The 13,883-nt window shown below is 40.1% G+C and overlaps 1 protein-coding gene across 2 annotated transcripts; it reads left to right on the top strand.

Annotated features, from left to right (window-relative positions):
- The first annotated feature begins 340 nt into the window (after positions 1-340).
- Positions 341-13,662, top strand: TGIF1 (TGFB induced factor homeobox 1). Of its 2 annotated transcripts, none has more exons than XM_034429531.3 (3): positions 341-2,286; positions 10,805-11,031; positions 12,646-13,662. In XM_034429531.3, the coding sequence occupies exons 1-3, from the start codon at positions 2,271-2,273 to the stop codon at positions 13,192-13,194; spliced, it is 792 nt and encodes a 263-aa protein (XP_034285422.2). In that variant the 5' UTR covers positions 341-2,270; the 3' UTR covers positions 13,195-13,662. The 2 variants fall into 2 exon arrangements, with proteins under 2 accessions (XP_034285422.2, XP_034285423.2); XM_034429532.3 differs by lacking the exon at positions 341-2,286 and adding an exon at positions 2,343-3,049.
- Positions 13,663-13,883: the final 221 nt, after the last annotated feature.

Raw genomic sequence — 13,883 nt, 5'->3', positions numbered from 1 at the left:
GCATCTTTAACTACACTAACTGGTGCGCTGCTAAGTTATTTAAAGAAAACGACGAGGCTTTGGTGGCAACGTGGGTTGTTCACCTTTGTAAGCCTGGCTAGGTGGCTCAGACACTGAGCTTGTCGATCAGAAAGATTGCCAGTTCGAATCCCTAGTACAGGTCTCCCGCGTGAGCAGGGGGCTGGACTAGATGACCTCCAAGGTCCCTTCCAAACTCTTGTTACTGTTAAACTGTACAGCGAAGACCCGAGATCGAGCGTGTAAACACGACTCTTCCCGGAGCGCCTATTCCCCCCTCCCCTTCCGGAAGTCAACCACGTGGCCTCTGAAGGCCCCGCTTGTCTGCAGTTCAGTCAGCTGGTGGTTCAGTGGCTGGAAGAGCTGGTGGGGCGACGCGGGGAGGGCGCCTTTCTATGAAGACCTGGCTTGTTCGACCGAATTACGCCGCCGTATGCTTTTCGCTTGCCATAATTACTGCATGACAGCCCCGTTTAGTCATGATGAATGTGCTCGTTAAAATTCAGGCCAGGTGACGGGCTGTAACGCTTGAGCAAGAGGGTGCTTTTCCATCCCAGATGAGAAGCGTCTTCTTACGGGAAGGAAAAGAAGCCGCCTCTGTCCCTGAGGGTTGGAGAGCAGCCCACGCAGAAGTCGCTAAATTTCAGCTCCGGTGATCTGCAGGAAGGGGCCGGTGGGTCTCATTCAGCCGCAGTTGGATCCGTCCCAGTAACGCTGCTAGGATAATGCGGAGGAAAACAAACACGTTGCACCCACAGGTTTATTCCCTGGAAATGAATCAAAGCCGTGAGACTAAAAACAGAAGTCACTGAGTCCGGAGTCCCCCCTCCCCCATCCCACACCCTTAAATGAGCATGTGTAAAATATATGGAATGCATTTCATTAGTAGAAGCGGAGTGGCGGGAAAGTAGTGTAACTGCGGGATCGGCGAATTTTCCTCGGTGTAAATTGGAACTGACGTAATGTGTTTTTTCCCCCCCTCCCTCCCTCCCTCCCACCCAACTCGCCGTCTGAACAGACAGGAGAAACCGCACCGTTCAAGGCAACTCTCTTGATTCTCGCGTTACTTAAACCCACCCAACCCCCTGTCCCAAGTTAAGTCAAATCAACGGTTCATCTTGTAGCTGGGCTCTTTGTAAGTTAGCAGATCGCATCTATCCCAAAACACGGTGATGTAGATTCCGGGGGGGGGGAGGCTTTTAAAGCAGATTTGGGTTAAGATCCAGAGTGGGATGATGGTAGGGTTTGTTTGTTTTTTTAAATAGGATTCGCCGCCCCCCCCCTCCGGTAAACTCGCGCAAAGGGTTTGAGGGCTTTATTCAAGCCAGCAACGCGGTATTCGGAGCAGGAGCTGCAGCGATCTCGGAGGAGAAAGCGGAACAAGATTTGAGCCACCTGGCTTGCTACGTGCACAGGGGGAAAACTTGGCTTTCTCTGGTGGGCCAGGCTCGTTGCGAGGACTCCTGGGACGGAAACCTGACTAACAATCCAAGAAGTGGCGGAAAGACCTGCGCCGAGGCCTTCCCACGCTGACCAAGCCGAAGAAGGGCTTGGGGAGCAAGAGTTGCCTCCGCCTGAGATTCCCGAAGCGGGCCGCGCGGGTCTGTTGACGCAAACTTTATAAACGGCGTTTACACCGTTTTCCGGCGCCTCAAGCATTTAAATTCTCTTTCCCCCACTCCACCTCCGGCGACTTCCTCTTTGCCTACTTTTTCTTAGAGATCCTTTAAAAGGAGAACTTCGGCAGCGAAGCGCTGAGGCTTTCCTTGCCTGCCCGTGTGTTTACGCCGCGTCTTGGGGAGAGCTCCTCTCCCCCCTCCTTTCTGCTTAGCGCCGGTATTTTGACAGACTCGGCCTTCCCCCCCCCACGCCCCAAAGCCGTTACCCAGCCGGCCAGTGAGGAGGGGAGGGGCAGTTCTGGCTCCTCTCCCGCTTAGTCAGGGCCGGGAGGTGGGGGAGGGCACACCTCGTGGCGGAGGCGGCAGCAGCAGCAGCTTGTGCCAAGCACCAGTTGAAGAACAAAGAAGGAAGAAACGGCGAGAGGGCCACTCTCAAGTTACTTTCTGCACCAGCCAGCCCCCCGACCGTCCCGCAGCTTCAGACGCCGCCTTTGCAAAGGACCGCGCTGGAAGCCGCCGCCTTTTCTCCCCCTCCCCTTCTTTTTTTTTCTTTTCTTTTCCAAAGTTTCTTTCTCCCTTCCTGGCAATAAAAGGAGGGGGAATCTTCCACGAGAAGGCGGGAAGGGCACCGAAATGAAAGCTCAGAAAAGTAAGTAGAATTTGTCCTGCTTCGAGCGTCTCTCTCTCTTTCTCTCTGGCTTTCAAGTGGAAGGAGCCCCCGCTGCCTACCTCGTGGCTTTGCTAAACAATTGTCAGGCGGAAGAGAGTGCGTGCGTGTGGGGCTTGGAGTACGCAACTCTCGAGTACAGGCTGTGGAAGAAATTGGGACTTCTTCCCCTCCGTTTTTTTTAAAGCCTCCCCCCACCCTTGGCTTCTTTGTACAGCGTTTAAGTCGAAGTTGAGGAGGGGGGGGTTTCCCCGTTCAGACATTAAAAAAACCAACAACATGAGGGCGGCGATGTCGGTTTGAAGGCTGCCGCCCCTTCAGCTGCTGGCGCCCTGTCAAACCCGCCCGTTTTGTGTCCGAAACAAAAGTTTTTGTCCCCCCTCCCTTTCTGACTCTTTTTTTCCTCTCCCCAACCCGCTCGCGGCTCTTCCTTTCCAAGCCTGCTTCTTTCGCCTTTGCCGTTTGGTTCTGCTGCTGAACACGCGATACGGAGAGCAAGGCGGCATCTGAAAACAAATTCTTTAGACTAGCAACAGCGTGCTTGAAGTACTTTCTTTGTTTGCGCTTGTCGGGGAGGGAGGGGGCAGAGAGACGGGGGTGGAGCCTCTGCAAAAATCGGTTGAAGAAAGCCCGGAGAGCGGATCTCCCACGCTTAAGACTCTGGACGTGTGAAAACAAAAAAAAAACGCCGTTTATTTTTTAAGAAGACGCAAAAGCAAGTTTATAGGCTACTGTCAGATGAAAGGCAAGATAACTTGAAAACCACTTTAAAAAAAAAAACAGGACCTGGTGAAATATCTTGTCGACACTGCTGCTTTTGTCAATGTCTTGTTCATGTTTATTCATAATTTGCTCCCTTGAGTTAGAGTTTCTTACCTGTGTATGCTACCTGTAGCTTATGTTACAGAAGTAGCTGCATGAACACTGTGAAAAACAATGAAAAGTCAGTGGCTTAGAGTTAGGAAGTTAAAGGGAAAGTCACAGTGCAACTCCTGTTTTAACAAGGAGTTAGGCTTTGTGGGTCATTGGGAAACTTATTTTTTACTTTTGAAATGTATCTAAAACGTTCTTTTCCATGCAGCTGATCTTGTGTAGTGAGTGACAAGTAACTATGAAATATAAAAAGGGAAGGGAGCTAACAAGTTAATTAGAACCATTAAATGGTAATGTAAGCACACAAAATAAGAGAGGTACAACCTTGTGTATGTAACAGTATGTGCTCCAACAATACCATGGCCTACCTCTGCAGTTAAAGACAAATGTAATTGTTTTTGAACTTTGTACAAAAATATTGGTTACATTATTGAGCAAAAAATTCCACATTGGATAATTTGTATAGTGTTTTTGTAACTGCTGCTGTGCTCTCTTTATGTCAGAGGTCTTCAAACATGGCAGCTTTAAGACTGAGGGACTGCAACTTCCAGAAGAGCTGGCTGGAGAATTCTGGGAGTTGCAGTCCCCCAGTCTTAAAGCTGCCAAGTTGGAAGATCTCTGCTTTATGTGAACTGTTGTGGTGAGCTGATTTCCTGCCTGCTGATCCATTGTTCCAAGCTTTTGGGGAAGGGGAAGGGTGGGATATGAGATGCTGTGTTTTGTGCTTAAAATCTGGAGTTCCTAACTTGTCAACTGTAAGCATGCTGCCTGTTCTGTCAGGCCGGACAATGTTTAATAAAACTTTTTAACACGTTAAGTGCATGAGAGAAAGTGGAAGGAGTGGAGGAGTTGAGCATGAAGAAAAGTTTTCAGGTACATGGAATATAAAGGTGATCAGGACAAAAACATTTTGAAAAGTTGGATGGTTGATGACATGTGATCTGGAAATATGAAATTTTGTTTGTGCTATAACCCAAGATGTGCTATAACCCAAGCCAATGTTATGTTGAATGTATTTTTCTATTGGTGGTGTAGCTTTCTGTGGTCTGAGAAGTATGCATAAGATTAAAAATATTAAAGGTGGGATAAATGAGTAGACTTCAAATTTCACTGATCGTGTCAGTGAAAGTGTTTTTAAAACATCTATTAACTGCACAGTATACCTACATATCCTTACACAAATCTGGCATTACCATTGTTTTGTGAAAGCACACAATGAGTTACATGTGACTAAGCTTTAGCATAATGATTACTATGTGTATCTTTGGGATTTTATTTCCTCTTACTTCATGTCCAAAAATTTATCCTTTGTCACTACAACTTGGGACAATACTTTTGTATATTTTTTTTGCCTATGATAAAAGCTTTCTATTTTAAAATCTGATGAGATTTCTTTCTGTAATGAAAAACATGTTGATTTTTGAAGAGCTATATTCCTATTCAAATATCTAAACTATCTCTAACTTTTAAAGAGTTACAGATATACATCCTTTCTACAGTAAAGCTCACAGGTAGGGTGCTGTAACTTGTTTCTTTCTGGCCAAAATGAACTTGGAAGGATTATATGCTTGTAATTATTAGAAAGTCAGTTCTAGGAAAGTTCTTATTTTTTCAAGTAATATTTATTGCTTAATAACTTAGGGCTGCATCCATGTCTTTAATTTTGTGTCAGTCTCAAGTCTGTTATTTTTCTTTGTAATTTTGTCTTTCTTGCATATTGAAAGAGTCAATACCACATATGTAGAATCTTAAGGTTTTCAAATTAAGAATTTAAATCCTGTACTTATAAATTCTGCAAGTGTTTTCTGGAAAATGACTGAGCTGCCCTGCAAAACAGCTTGTTAAAAGTTTCACACACAAAGAGATTTGTGGAGATAGCAGTTTTGTACGTTGCTCATGGTGCAAAGCGAACTTATTTGATATAAGGCATTTTGTAAATTTATCAAAGCAGCTGGTATCTACCACTGCTTTATGTAATACTTCCCCCCACCCCCAGAACAGCATTCCCACTATTTTATAAGGTTAAATTTTCAGTAGGTTTGTCATTTCCTTAATATGCAAAAATTGAAGAATTAATACTCTTATCATGGATGGCTTACAGATGTAGTCATAGTTTAAGGAATAATTTCATTTTAACTTTTTGGCCACAAAGAAGCAAACAGGTAAATAATTTACATGTAAAAGGTATTTGTCCTTGTTTAAATGTATTAAGACAAGCTTTCAAACTCTACATGTCTTTAGAAGAGTTTTTCAAATTGAGCCCTGCACTAGGAGATGAAAATCAATTGTGCCCATAAACTTTGGATAAAGTGACCTTTTAATGTACCCGCAAATTATAACTCTGGTTTTGGGTTTGTTTTGTTAGACAAATAATATTGTTAAAACTATTGTCTTTAGAAGAGTAAACTACTGAACATAAAAGTTATTTCAATAACACAAACTCTTGTATATGTATGTTAGTATGTAGTACAATGTTAAATTGCTGTTAGCTAAATATTTCTCAGTCCTCAGATGAAATAAGCTAAAAATAAGCTATTTTTAAAATTGAAATTGGCGCGTTGGTTACATTATGACCAAGCAAGTCATGTGAAAATTGTAATCTGCTATGTTAAAACACCAAATTAAGAGTGCAAATATTTCTCCCTGCTAGAATTCTGTAGAGTAACGAATAACAAAGCAGTAGTGATCCACTGAGACAGGCAGCCTAGTCAGGCCACCTTTTAACTGTTCCTTGTTAAAACAGGAAATGCAGAGCACAGACTGATTACAGGGTAGCTTTGGTTTTCCCTTGTTAGTAATCAGCACAAACGCTCCAATGTAAACACTGCCATGGCAGCACCAATATGGCCTTTGCTCTAATAAAAAAAAATCAACTGGATTAGTCTGCATCTAATGCTCCCTGTAGTTTCCTGTAACTGCAGCTTCTGCACAAATACAGGGTCTCTTTCCTGGTAGCTAATGCTCCTTTATTGAAATCTGCTCATTATACCCCCCCCAAAAGAGTTGCATAGCATTTGTCTCCTGTTTAGCCCAAACCTGTTTTGTATCATTAACCTCTTAGCAGAGGGAACATGTCACAATAAGTAAGCAGATCAAAGGGCACTCAGTACTGCAGGTTTGTTCTTGCTTTAATTTTTATTTATACTGTCAGGAGCTTTACTGGTTCTCTCTTTTTTTTTTTATGTTTACCAGGTGAGGAGGAGATCAGCATTTACATTTTGTTTTGAAGGGACCAGAATACATTTTCTAGTCTTTGAATACTTTTTAGTTTCAAGTTTGTTTGTTTTTCTTTAGTTTTTAAAGCAGCCTTCTGTTCTAGCTACCTGAAGTAGTTTGGCTTGATTGCTTTTCTCAGCATTTAGGTGTAAACCTTGTGTAATATGCTAGGATCCATTGACTTGTTTTTTTAATGACATCTCTGAATGAATTCCTGTTCTTTATCCGTGTATGAAGGGCACTAAGAGAGAGCAAATGACTAAAGGCCCATGAATCAGACCATTATATGGAAAGGAGGGTCTCAAAAGCATCCGGAGAGAACTACTACAACAATAAACTCTAGATATTATAAATTATCTGGTATCACAGTATGAAAGTCTTCTTAAAAGGAATATTCCATTCTATTGATAACATTTCTATGGCTTCTATAAGGCATAAAGTACCTTTTTAGATTATGTTCTGCTATCAAAAGTTTTAGCAAATAGAAAGACACTTATCACACTGAAATCTAGGCTACTCATTGCTGGTAGAGCACTGATTTAAAAAAAATTTGGCCTTGTATTCAAGATAATTCTTGATTTACAACCACAATGGAGCCCAACATTTCTGTTGCTAAATGAGACATTTGTTAAGTGAGTTTTGTCCCATTTTACGATCCTCCTTGCCACATGTTAAGTGAATCACTGCAGTTGTTTAGCTAGTAACATGGTTGTAAAGCGAATCTGGCTTCCCTGTTGATTTTGCTTGTCAGAAGGCCGGGGGAAAAGTGTATCACATGACCTTGGAACATAGCAATGGTCATAAATATGAACCAGTTGCCAAGCATCTGAATTTTGATCGCATGATCATGGGGATGCTGCAACAGTCATAACTGGAAAACGGTCATAAGTAATTTTTTTCAGTGCCGTTGTAACTTTGAATGGTCACTAAATGAACTGTTGTAAGTGGAGGACTACCTGTAGTTCAAACCCTGATATAATGGTGCCCACCCTTTTTTTCTAATTTGTTCCATTCATGGGAAGACCTCTGTCACAAAATTTTCGATTTTTATTGAAAGATACCATATGAATGTGTAACGTATTATAAATTATATCACACACAATGAAAAGAGAACTCCGATTTCAGATATTATGGTCACATGATGCATTGGATCACAGACTGACTTAACCACAAGCATGTTGGATGAACCCAGATTTTGTGTCTAGGTTCACTGTGTTTCCTCAGAAATTTTGATTAGTTGATTAAACCAGGTTTAAATTAACAATGGTTAAGAAAGTTTTGTAAACATCACTAGAGCCTGCTACTGAATAGGCTAGATAAACATCTGGAAATGCAAATAAACCCATCTACAGTAAGTGCCTGAGACCTTTCACTTCGCTTTCTACATTGTCCCCACCATCATCCTCAACTGGTGGTTTATTATTGTTACAGGACACCTTGTTAAACTGTTCTCTTCAGGCTAAATGGTCCAACAGTCAGCTTTATCATTACATTTGGAGAACACTGACCTATTGTATTGTATTCACCTGGTTTACTGACACACTAGTGATACAGCATGACCACAATTAGATCTTGAGCCCTGATACAATTGAACACCAGAAATCTCATTCTTAGCCCTGCACATGATCTGTTATGTTTACACTGGTAGATACAAATGCATTTCTTATTTACCTTGAAAAGTTTCAACCTTTATTGAACAGTATCTCTTAGAACAGGGCTCTCCAACCTTGGCAACTTTAAGACTTGTGGATTTCAACTTCCAGAGTTCCTCAGCCAGCTTTGCTGAGGAACTCTGGGAGTTGAAGTCCACAAGTCTTAAAGTTGCCAAGGTTGGAGAGCCCTGTCTTAGAAGGTATAATAACAAATTGGGTTACCAGAGTTTATGTTCATAAGTAACCCTGGAAGTTGCTGGGAAAAAAATATCCACCGATAAACAATGAGCGCAGTTTTCCCATCAATGTATTTTATGCTTGAGAAAGCCACAATTGTTATCCCTCACCATCAGACATTCTGAAAAGATACAGGACCATTGCTAGAACAAGCAAAGCAGAGAAAGCGTGCAGAATGTGCCTTCTGGAACAATATCCAATCCTTTAATTGCAGCTCCAGTCTAGGTCATGTGACTGGAATGGAGGGATGGAAAGGATTTAGAATGAAGGAGGTGATAACAACCTAATTCATTGCCTAACTCCTCCTTCCGTTAGGGATGCATTGGAACACATTTTCTGGATTTATTTTAATCTGCAACTCTCAGCCCAATGTGGTCCATTTTAAAATGTAATCTTTCTTTTGCCAACTCTATAACAAATTTGATCAACTTTGCGTAGTTTTCAAAATTATACTGGGAGATAAATTACATAATTTATTTTCAATGTTACATTGGAACAAGACAGAATAAAAGGCAGCATAAAAGAAGAACAATTAAGCCCTTCTCACAAGAGGTGGTTGAATTAATTAAATCCTTTTAATACTTGTATTTACTAGTTTGAGAAAACAACATCATTAGATCAGTATTCAGAGAGAGGAGCTGTTTTTTTCTGCTATTCTATTGGAAAGAACAGGTCTTGATGCGTGGCTGCCTTTGTCAAGAGACTGAACTATTTTCCTGATGTGTTTCAATATATAGGATAAAAATCTCTGTTCATGGTGGTGGTTACTTCTTATGATAAGATGTAACAATCATTTCCCCTTTTTATCCAGTGCTAAAATATACTGAATTCTTGTTGCAATAAAACCTGTTATCACTGTTAAAGATGAGAGAACAGAGTAATTGAACTACAGATAGTCCTCGCTTACCAACTGACTCATTCAGCATTCATCCAAAGTTACAATGGTGCTGAAAAAATAACTTTACACCAGTGTCCACATTTATGACTTCACAGTGAAGTCATTTATTACAATCACTATGTGTTGTCCTGTGCCTGATCTGTGGTTCTTCCACAATAATGCAGAATGGAAAGATTGGAGAGGAAGTGTTATAAGAAAGAAAGAAGGTACACAGTGGGGAATACACCAGGCTGTTTGTGCAGTGTGCCCATGGTTGCCAAGGCCAGTATGTTGCTTTCTATGTGCATTCCCCATTGTGTGCCTGCTTTCTCTCTTGTAATGCCTTCCTCCCCATTAAATGTAAATTAGATTCAGTGGAAACATTATTTTCCTTCTTGCTAATTATATCAGGGGTGAACAGTCCCAAAACTTGGGAAGGGGTTAGGAGGCAAACAAAAACAGAAGTTTGTCTTGTCAGTTTCAAGCCAGCTATACCAGCACCAGTGGGGGTGAGCATTTCAAAGGACTGGAGAGTGGGAGAAAGAATAGCACAGTTGTGTCATATGAGTTCTCACTTAGAAACTGCCTCACTTAGCGATTTGATTGCTGGTCCCAATTGTAGTTACTAAATGAGAACCTATAGAGTACCTATAAGTAGTACCTATAGAAAGGCTGGAGGAAAAAAAAACCCTTCATTCTAATGTAGACAAACTATTTTTCTTCAGGACTTCAGGGAGAAGATGAAGGAAATGTGGATATCATTCTGAGGCATAATTTACCATTTTCTCATGATTTTTTTCTCTGTCTTAGTGCTAAATGCTAATTTGCAAGTACAGTTGTAGAAGTAGGGTTGATATTTCTATTCATAAAAGATATTGATACTTCATGCAAAATGTTAACTGAGCGCAGATATGAATGAAGTCATATCTAATTATTGGGCTTAATTTTAGTAAGTGTTCTAATTACAAAGTTATTATTCTTAGATGACTTAATGGTAGACTGTTGATATAAAGTCAGTATAATGATGGGTAGCAATTTAAAAAGGTCAATTGTGAATGAGAAACAGCTGATGCTCCAGAAAAAAAATACGAATTTTTCAATCTGTGGGTTTATTTTTATTATTCTTATAGATAGCATTAATAATGAGAGTGGTTTGTGTGCCTCAAAAAATATGCTGGGATCACACATCTTGGGTGTCTCATTCTGGCTTTGACTGATGGGTGTAGTTATCATAACTTAAACCCTTGCTTATTGCTTAGCTTTCTGAGTTAGTTCAGCCTATTTGATTTCTCAACAAATAATTAAATAATCACAATTTAGTGCTCTGAGTGAATTAGCTCTGAACAACTGTTCTACATTAGTAAAAAGTGATAGAATTAATTTTGAAGAAAATTGGCCAGATGAATATACACATTATTGGCCAATAAGTGGTGTGGTTCTCTAAATAAAGCAAATCATTGCATATATGCAGACAGATAGCCAAGTTGCTCAGTTTTTCAGAATGAAAGATACTAGGATTTTCTACCTAGTCCTCATTGGTGCATATTATTACATTTTTATTGCATAGGATGGTGATAAGGTGTTTGAGTAGGGAAATGCAGGTTAGAAAAGATAGTAGCATCATACCTTTTCATGTGCATCATAGGTGCTGCTGCAATATCAGGCAGTGAGACAGAAGACGATGACAGCATGGATGTCCCCCTGGATCTCTCTTCTTCTGCCTGCTCAATCAAGAGGAGGAGACGGGGTAACCTGCCCAAAGAATCAGTGCAGATTCTTCGGGACTGGCTGTATGAGCACCGTTACAATGCTTATCCTTCTGAACAAGAGAAAGCACTATTGTCGAGACAGACGCACCTTTCCACACTACAGGTATGTGTGTCCTAATGAAGCTTAAGGCAATAGTGACAAGTTTGTTTACCTGCTGAATACTATGTATTTTGCTTTTAAGTTAGTAGACATTAGGTGATGTACCACAATATTAATATCTAGTGTTGTATTGACCATTAGCTTCCACTTTACTTAAAAAGTGTCTTGGTATTTGATTGATAAAGATGCTATTTCAGCCTGGGTTTTTCTGTAGACCCACAAAGTTCAAAGCTTAAATGGGATGGATGCCTGCTTACCCAGGACTAACCTTTTGCTCAGTGCCTAAAATAAGTATGAATGTTCAGTGCCCATCTGTGCTTTTTATTAGGACAATTTAAGCTTCCAGCCTGTTGAGAAATCCTGATTTACAAGAGGCAAGCTCACGCAGTAACAGTGATGGAAAGAATGTGAATTTCAGTTTTTCCAAATCTAAATGCAGTACCCTTGAAACTCAGTGGCCTTTCTTACTGAAATACTTCTTTCTGCATATTTAGAAATCAATTCATGTCTAATTGTCAGCACTCAGATTTACCTAAGAATGCAAATGATTGGTTTCTGTTCCAAATTCTGAAAAAAGTTTACAATTCTGAGTATGTAAATTAAATATTGCTTTCTCCTTTCTACCAAAGAGGTGAATGTGTAATATGTTTTACTTGCTTTGTGAATATATATGTAGTTGCATTTTCTTACATTTGAAAAAAGGTTTGTAGCAGTATTTGAAATAACCTGAGTGTATTAATTTAAACACATGAAGCTTTTCCAAAATAGAAAGCTTATAAAAATTGCTTTTATTATTAATCTTAAACCAAACGGGGAAGAGGGAGGGTATGAAAACACAAAAGGAAAATTTTCAAATATTCCTTTTGTTTGTAGGATTTTTACCACAATTTTCTTCCAATCCATTGACTTACTTATTTTTTTAAATAATACATTGTGTGTGCAGCATTTGTAGAAGGTGATGAATATATTTGTGTTTTTGGAGTGTGTCAGTTCAGCCTATTTCATAGGCTTTATTGTAAATCTGGTTTTGCCATGTTGGCTCAGAGTAATTGTTTCTTTGTAGGTATCCCACACATTTTCTTTGTAAGGAGAAACAGTTTTTGTACAGTAAACAAAAAAGGACTGTTGGACTTTCTTTTATTGCCCAGGAAACTGGCTTGATACTCAAACAAGGGCAAACTTGGTGAGGTAATCCCTCTTTCGCCTGTTGACATAGTCAGTTGAACAACGCAAATCAGTAACTCCTTTAGGGAGGAGTTACTGTTTCAGAGGAAAATGTTTTCCTGTTGTTAATTAACCTAACTGTAATGGTTTAGATTACTCTTTGTTCATTACTCAAAGATTACTCTTTGTTCATTACATATATTCAGATTTAAAACCAAATTTAGGGCTTTACCCATTACAATCTTTGGATTTTCTGCTGAGAGGAGGGGCTGGCCAAACCAGGAAAGTCTCTTTTTAGGGTGTGTCAAAACTTGTTTGCCAGCCTTTTTTGGGGGGGGGGTCAGGTTTAGGAATCTAGCTTGAAGGGATTCAGGCATTTAGCTGAACTGCTTTCATGCAATACATAATTGGAATTGAATGACGGTAAGAATGAAAATGTCATTGTATTCTCAGGTCTGCAACTGGTTCATCAATGCACGACGCAGGCTTTTGCCTGACATGTTGAGGAAGGATGGGAAGGACCCAAATCAATTTACTATCTCACGAAGAGGGACCAAGGTAATTGATGGCCACCCAGTGGAATTTTCCAGCTCAAAAAACTGCATTCCCCTGATTGAGAGCTCCTTTCTCTCTGGTAGCCCAAGACCAAACAAGACTTGTAATGCTCCTTCTCCAGGATCTCTTTTGGCTCGTCCCTCAGTAATCTGTCATACCACCGTAACTGCACTGAAAGATGTCCCTTTCCATTTCAGTCAGCCCGCTGGTACAGGTCAGACTACAGATGACCTTCAGTGGGCTTCACCTACCAACTTTACAGACAACTCTCTCCTATTCCACGAGGATAAGTTGGGACCTAGTTCAAATGCACAAAGTGGGCTTTTCAACACTCCTCCTCCAACTCCCCCAGATCTCAATCAGGACTTCAGTGGATTTCAACTCCTGGTGGATGTTGCACTGAAACAGGCAGCGGAGATGGAATTGCAGGCAAAACTCATGGCATAAATTGTTCTTCATATTTTCTCTTCCCCCAACAGGGATGTAACAGAAAGATGTGGCAATTGTTTCAATATCAAGGATTTAACTGCATTATTTGTTCTAATTAATCTTATTTGCACAAGGGATTGCTGAAATGAAGCTTCCTATCCCTGTTATGGTCTTCAGAGGATTCCAGTCATTCCAAGAATTATAAACTTAAAGCTACTGTAGAAGCAACCCCCCCATTTTTTAAAGTTTCTTAGTAGTTTTTTTTTTCATAATGTGAGATGGTTCCCAAGATCATGTGATTTTGTTTTGTTTTCATTATTTGTCTCTTTCAGACTGTGCAATATTTAGTAACAAGATTAGTATTCATATCATTCCCATGTGGAACAAAATATACCAACAGACTGTCTTATAAAAATTCAGATTTTAATACAAGTTTGGATTTGAATGATTATACTTTTTCATGATGTAATAAAGTATTTTCTTTAATAGTTGACTTACCCTGAGTATTTTGTGGAACTAGTGTTTCAAAAGGTAGCAAATTTGCATTGTCACATGGAGACATTCAGTTCTTCTAACACTATATATTTTTTAAAAAGAAATTCTTAAACAGTTTGATTTAAATTTGTACTGCTACTGATTATAAGTTTCTGGCAATGAAACGTGCTGTTAGATCTATATGAACTTAATATATTTCCTTTAGTACATTT

The sequence above is a fragment of the Pantherophis guttatus genome, chromosome 3 (assembly GCF_059756535.1).
Source record: "Pantherophis guttatus breed Tessera chromosome 3, ASM5975653v1, whole genome shotgun sequence".
NCBI lineage: Eukaryota > Metazoa > Chordata > Lepidosauria > Squamata > Colubridae > Pantherophis > Pantherophis guttatus.
This window is presented reverse-complemented; position numbering and strand designations above follow the sequence as displayed.

Coding starts and splice junctions, on each gene's coding strand:
- TGIF1 (XM_034429531.3), top strand. Junction 11,032..12,645: donor CGCACCTTTCCACACTACAG/GTATGTGTGTCC, acceptor TTGTATTCTCAG/GTCTGCAACTGGTTCATCAA.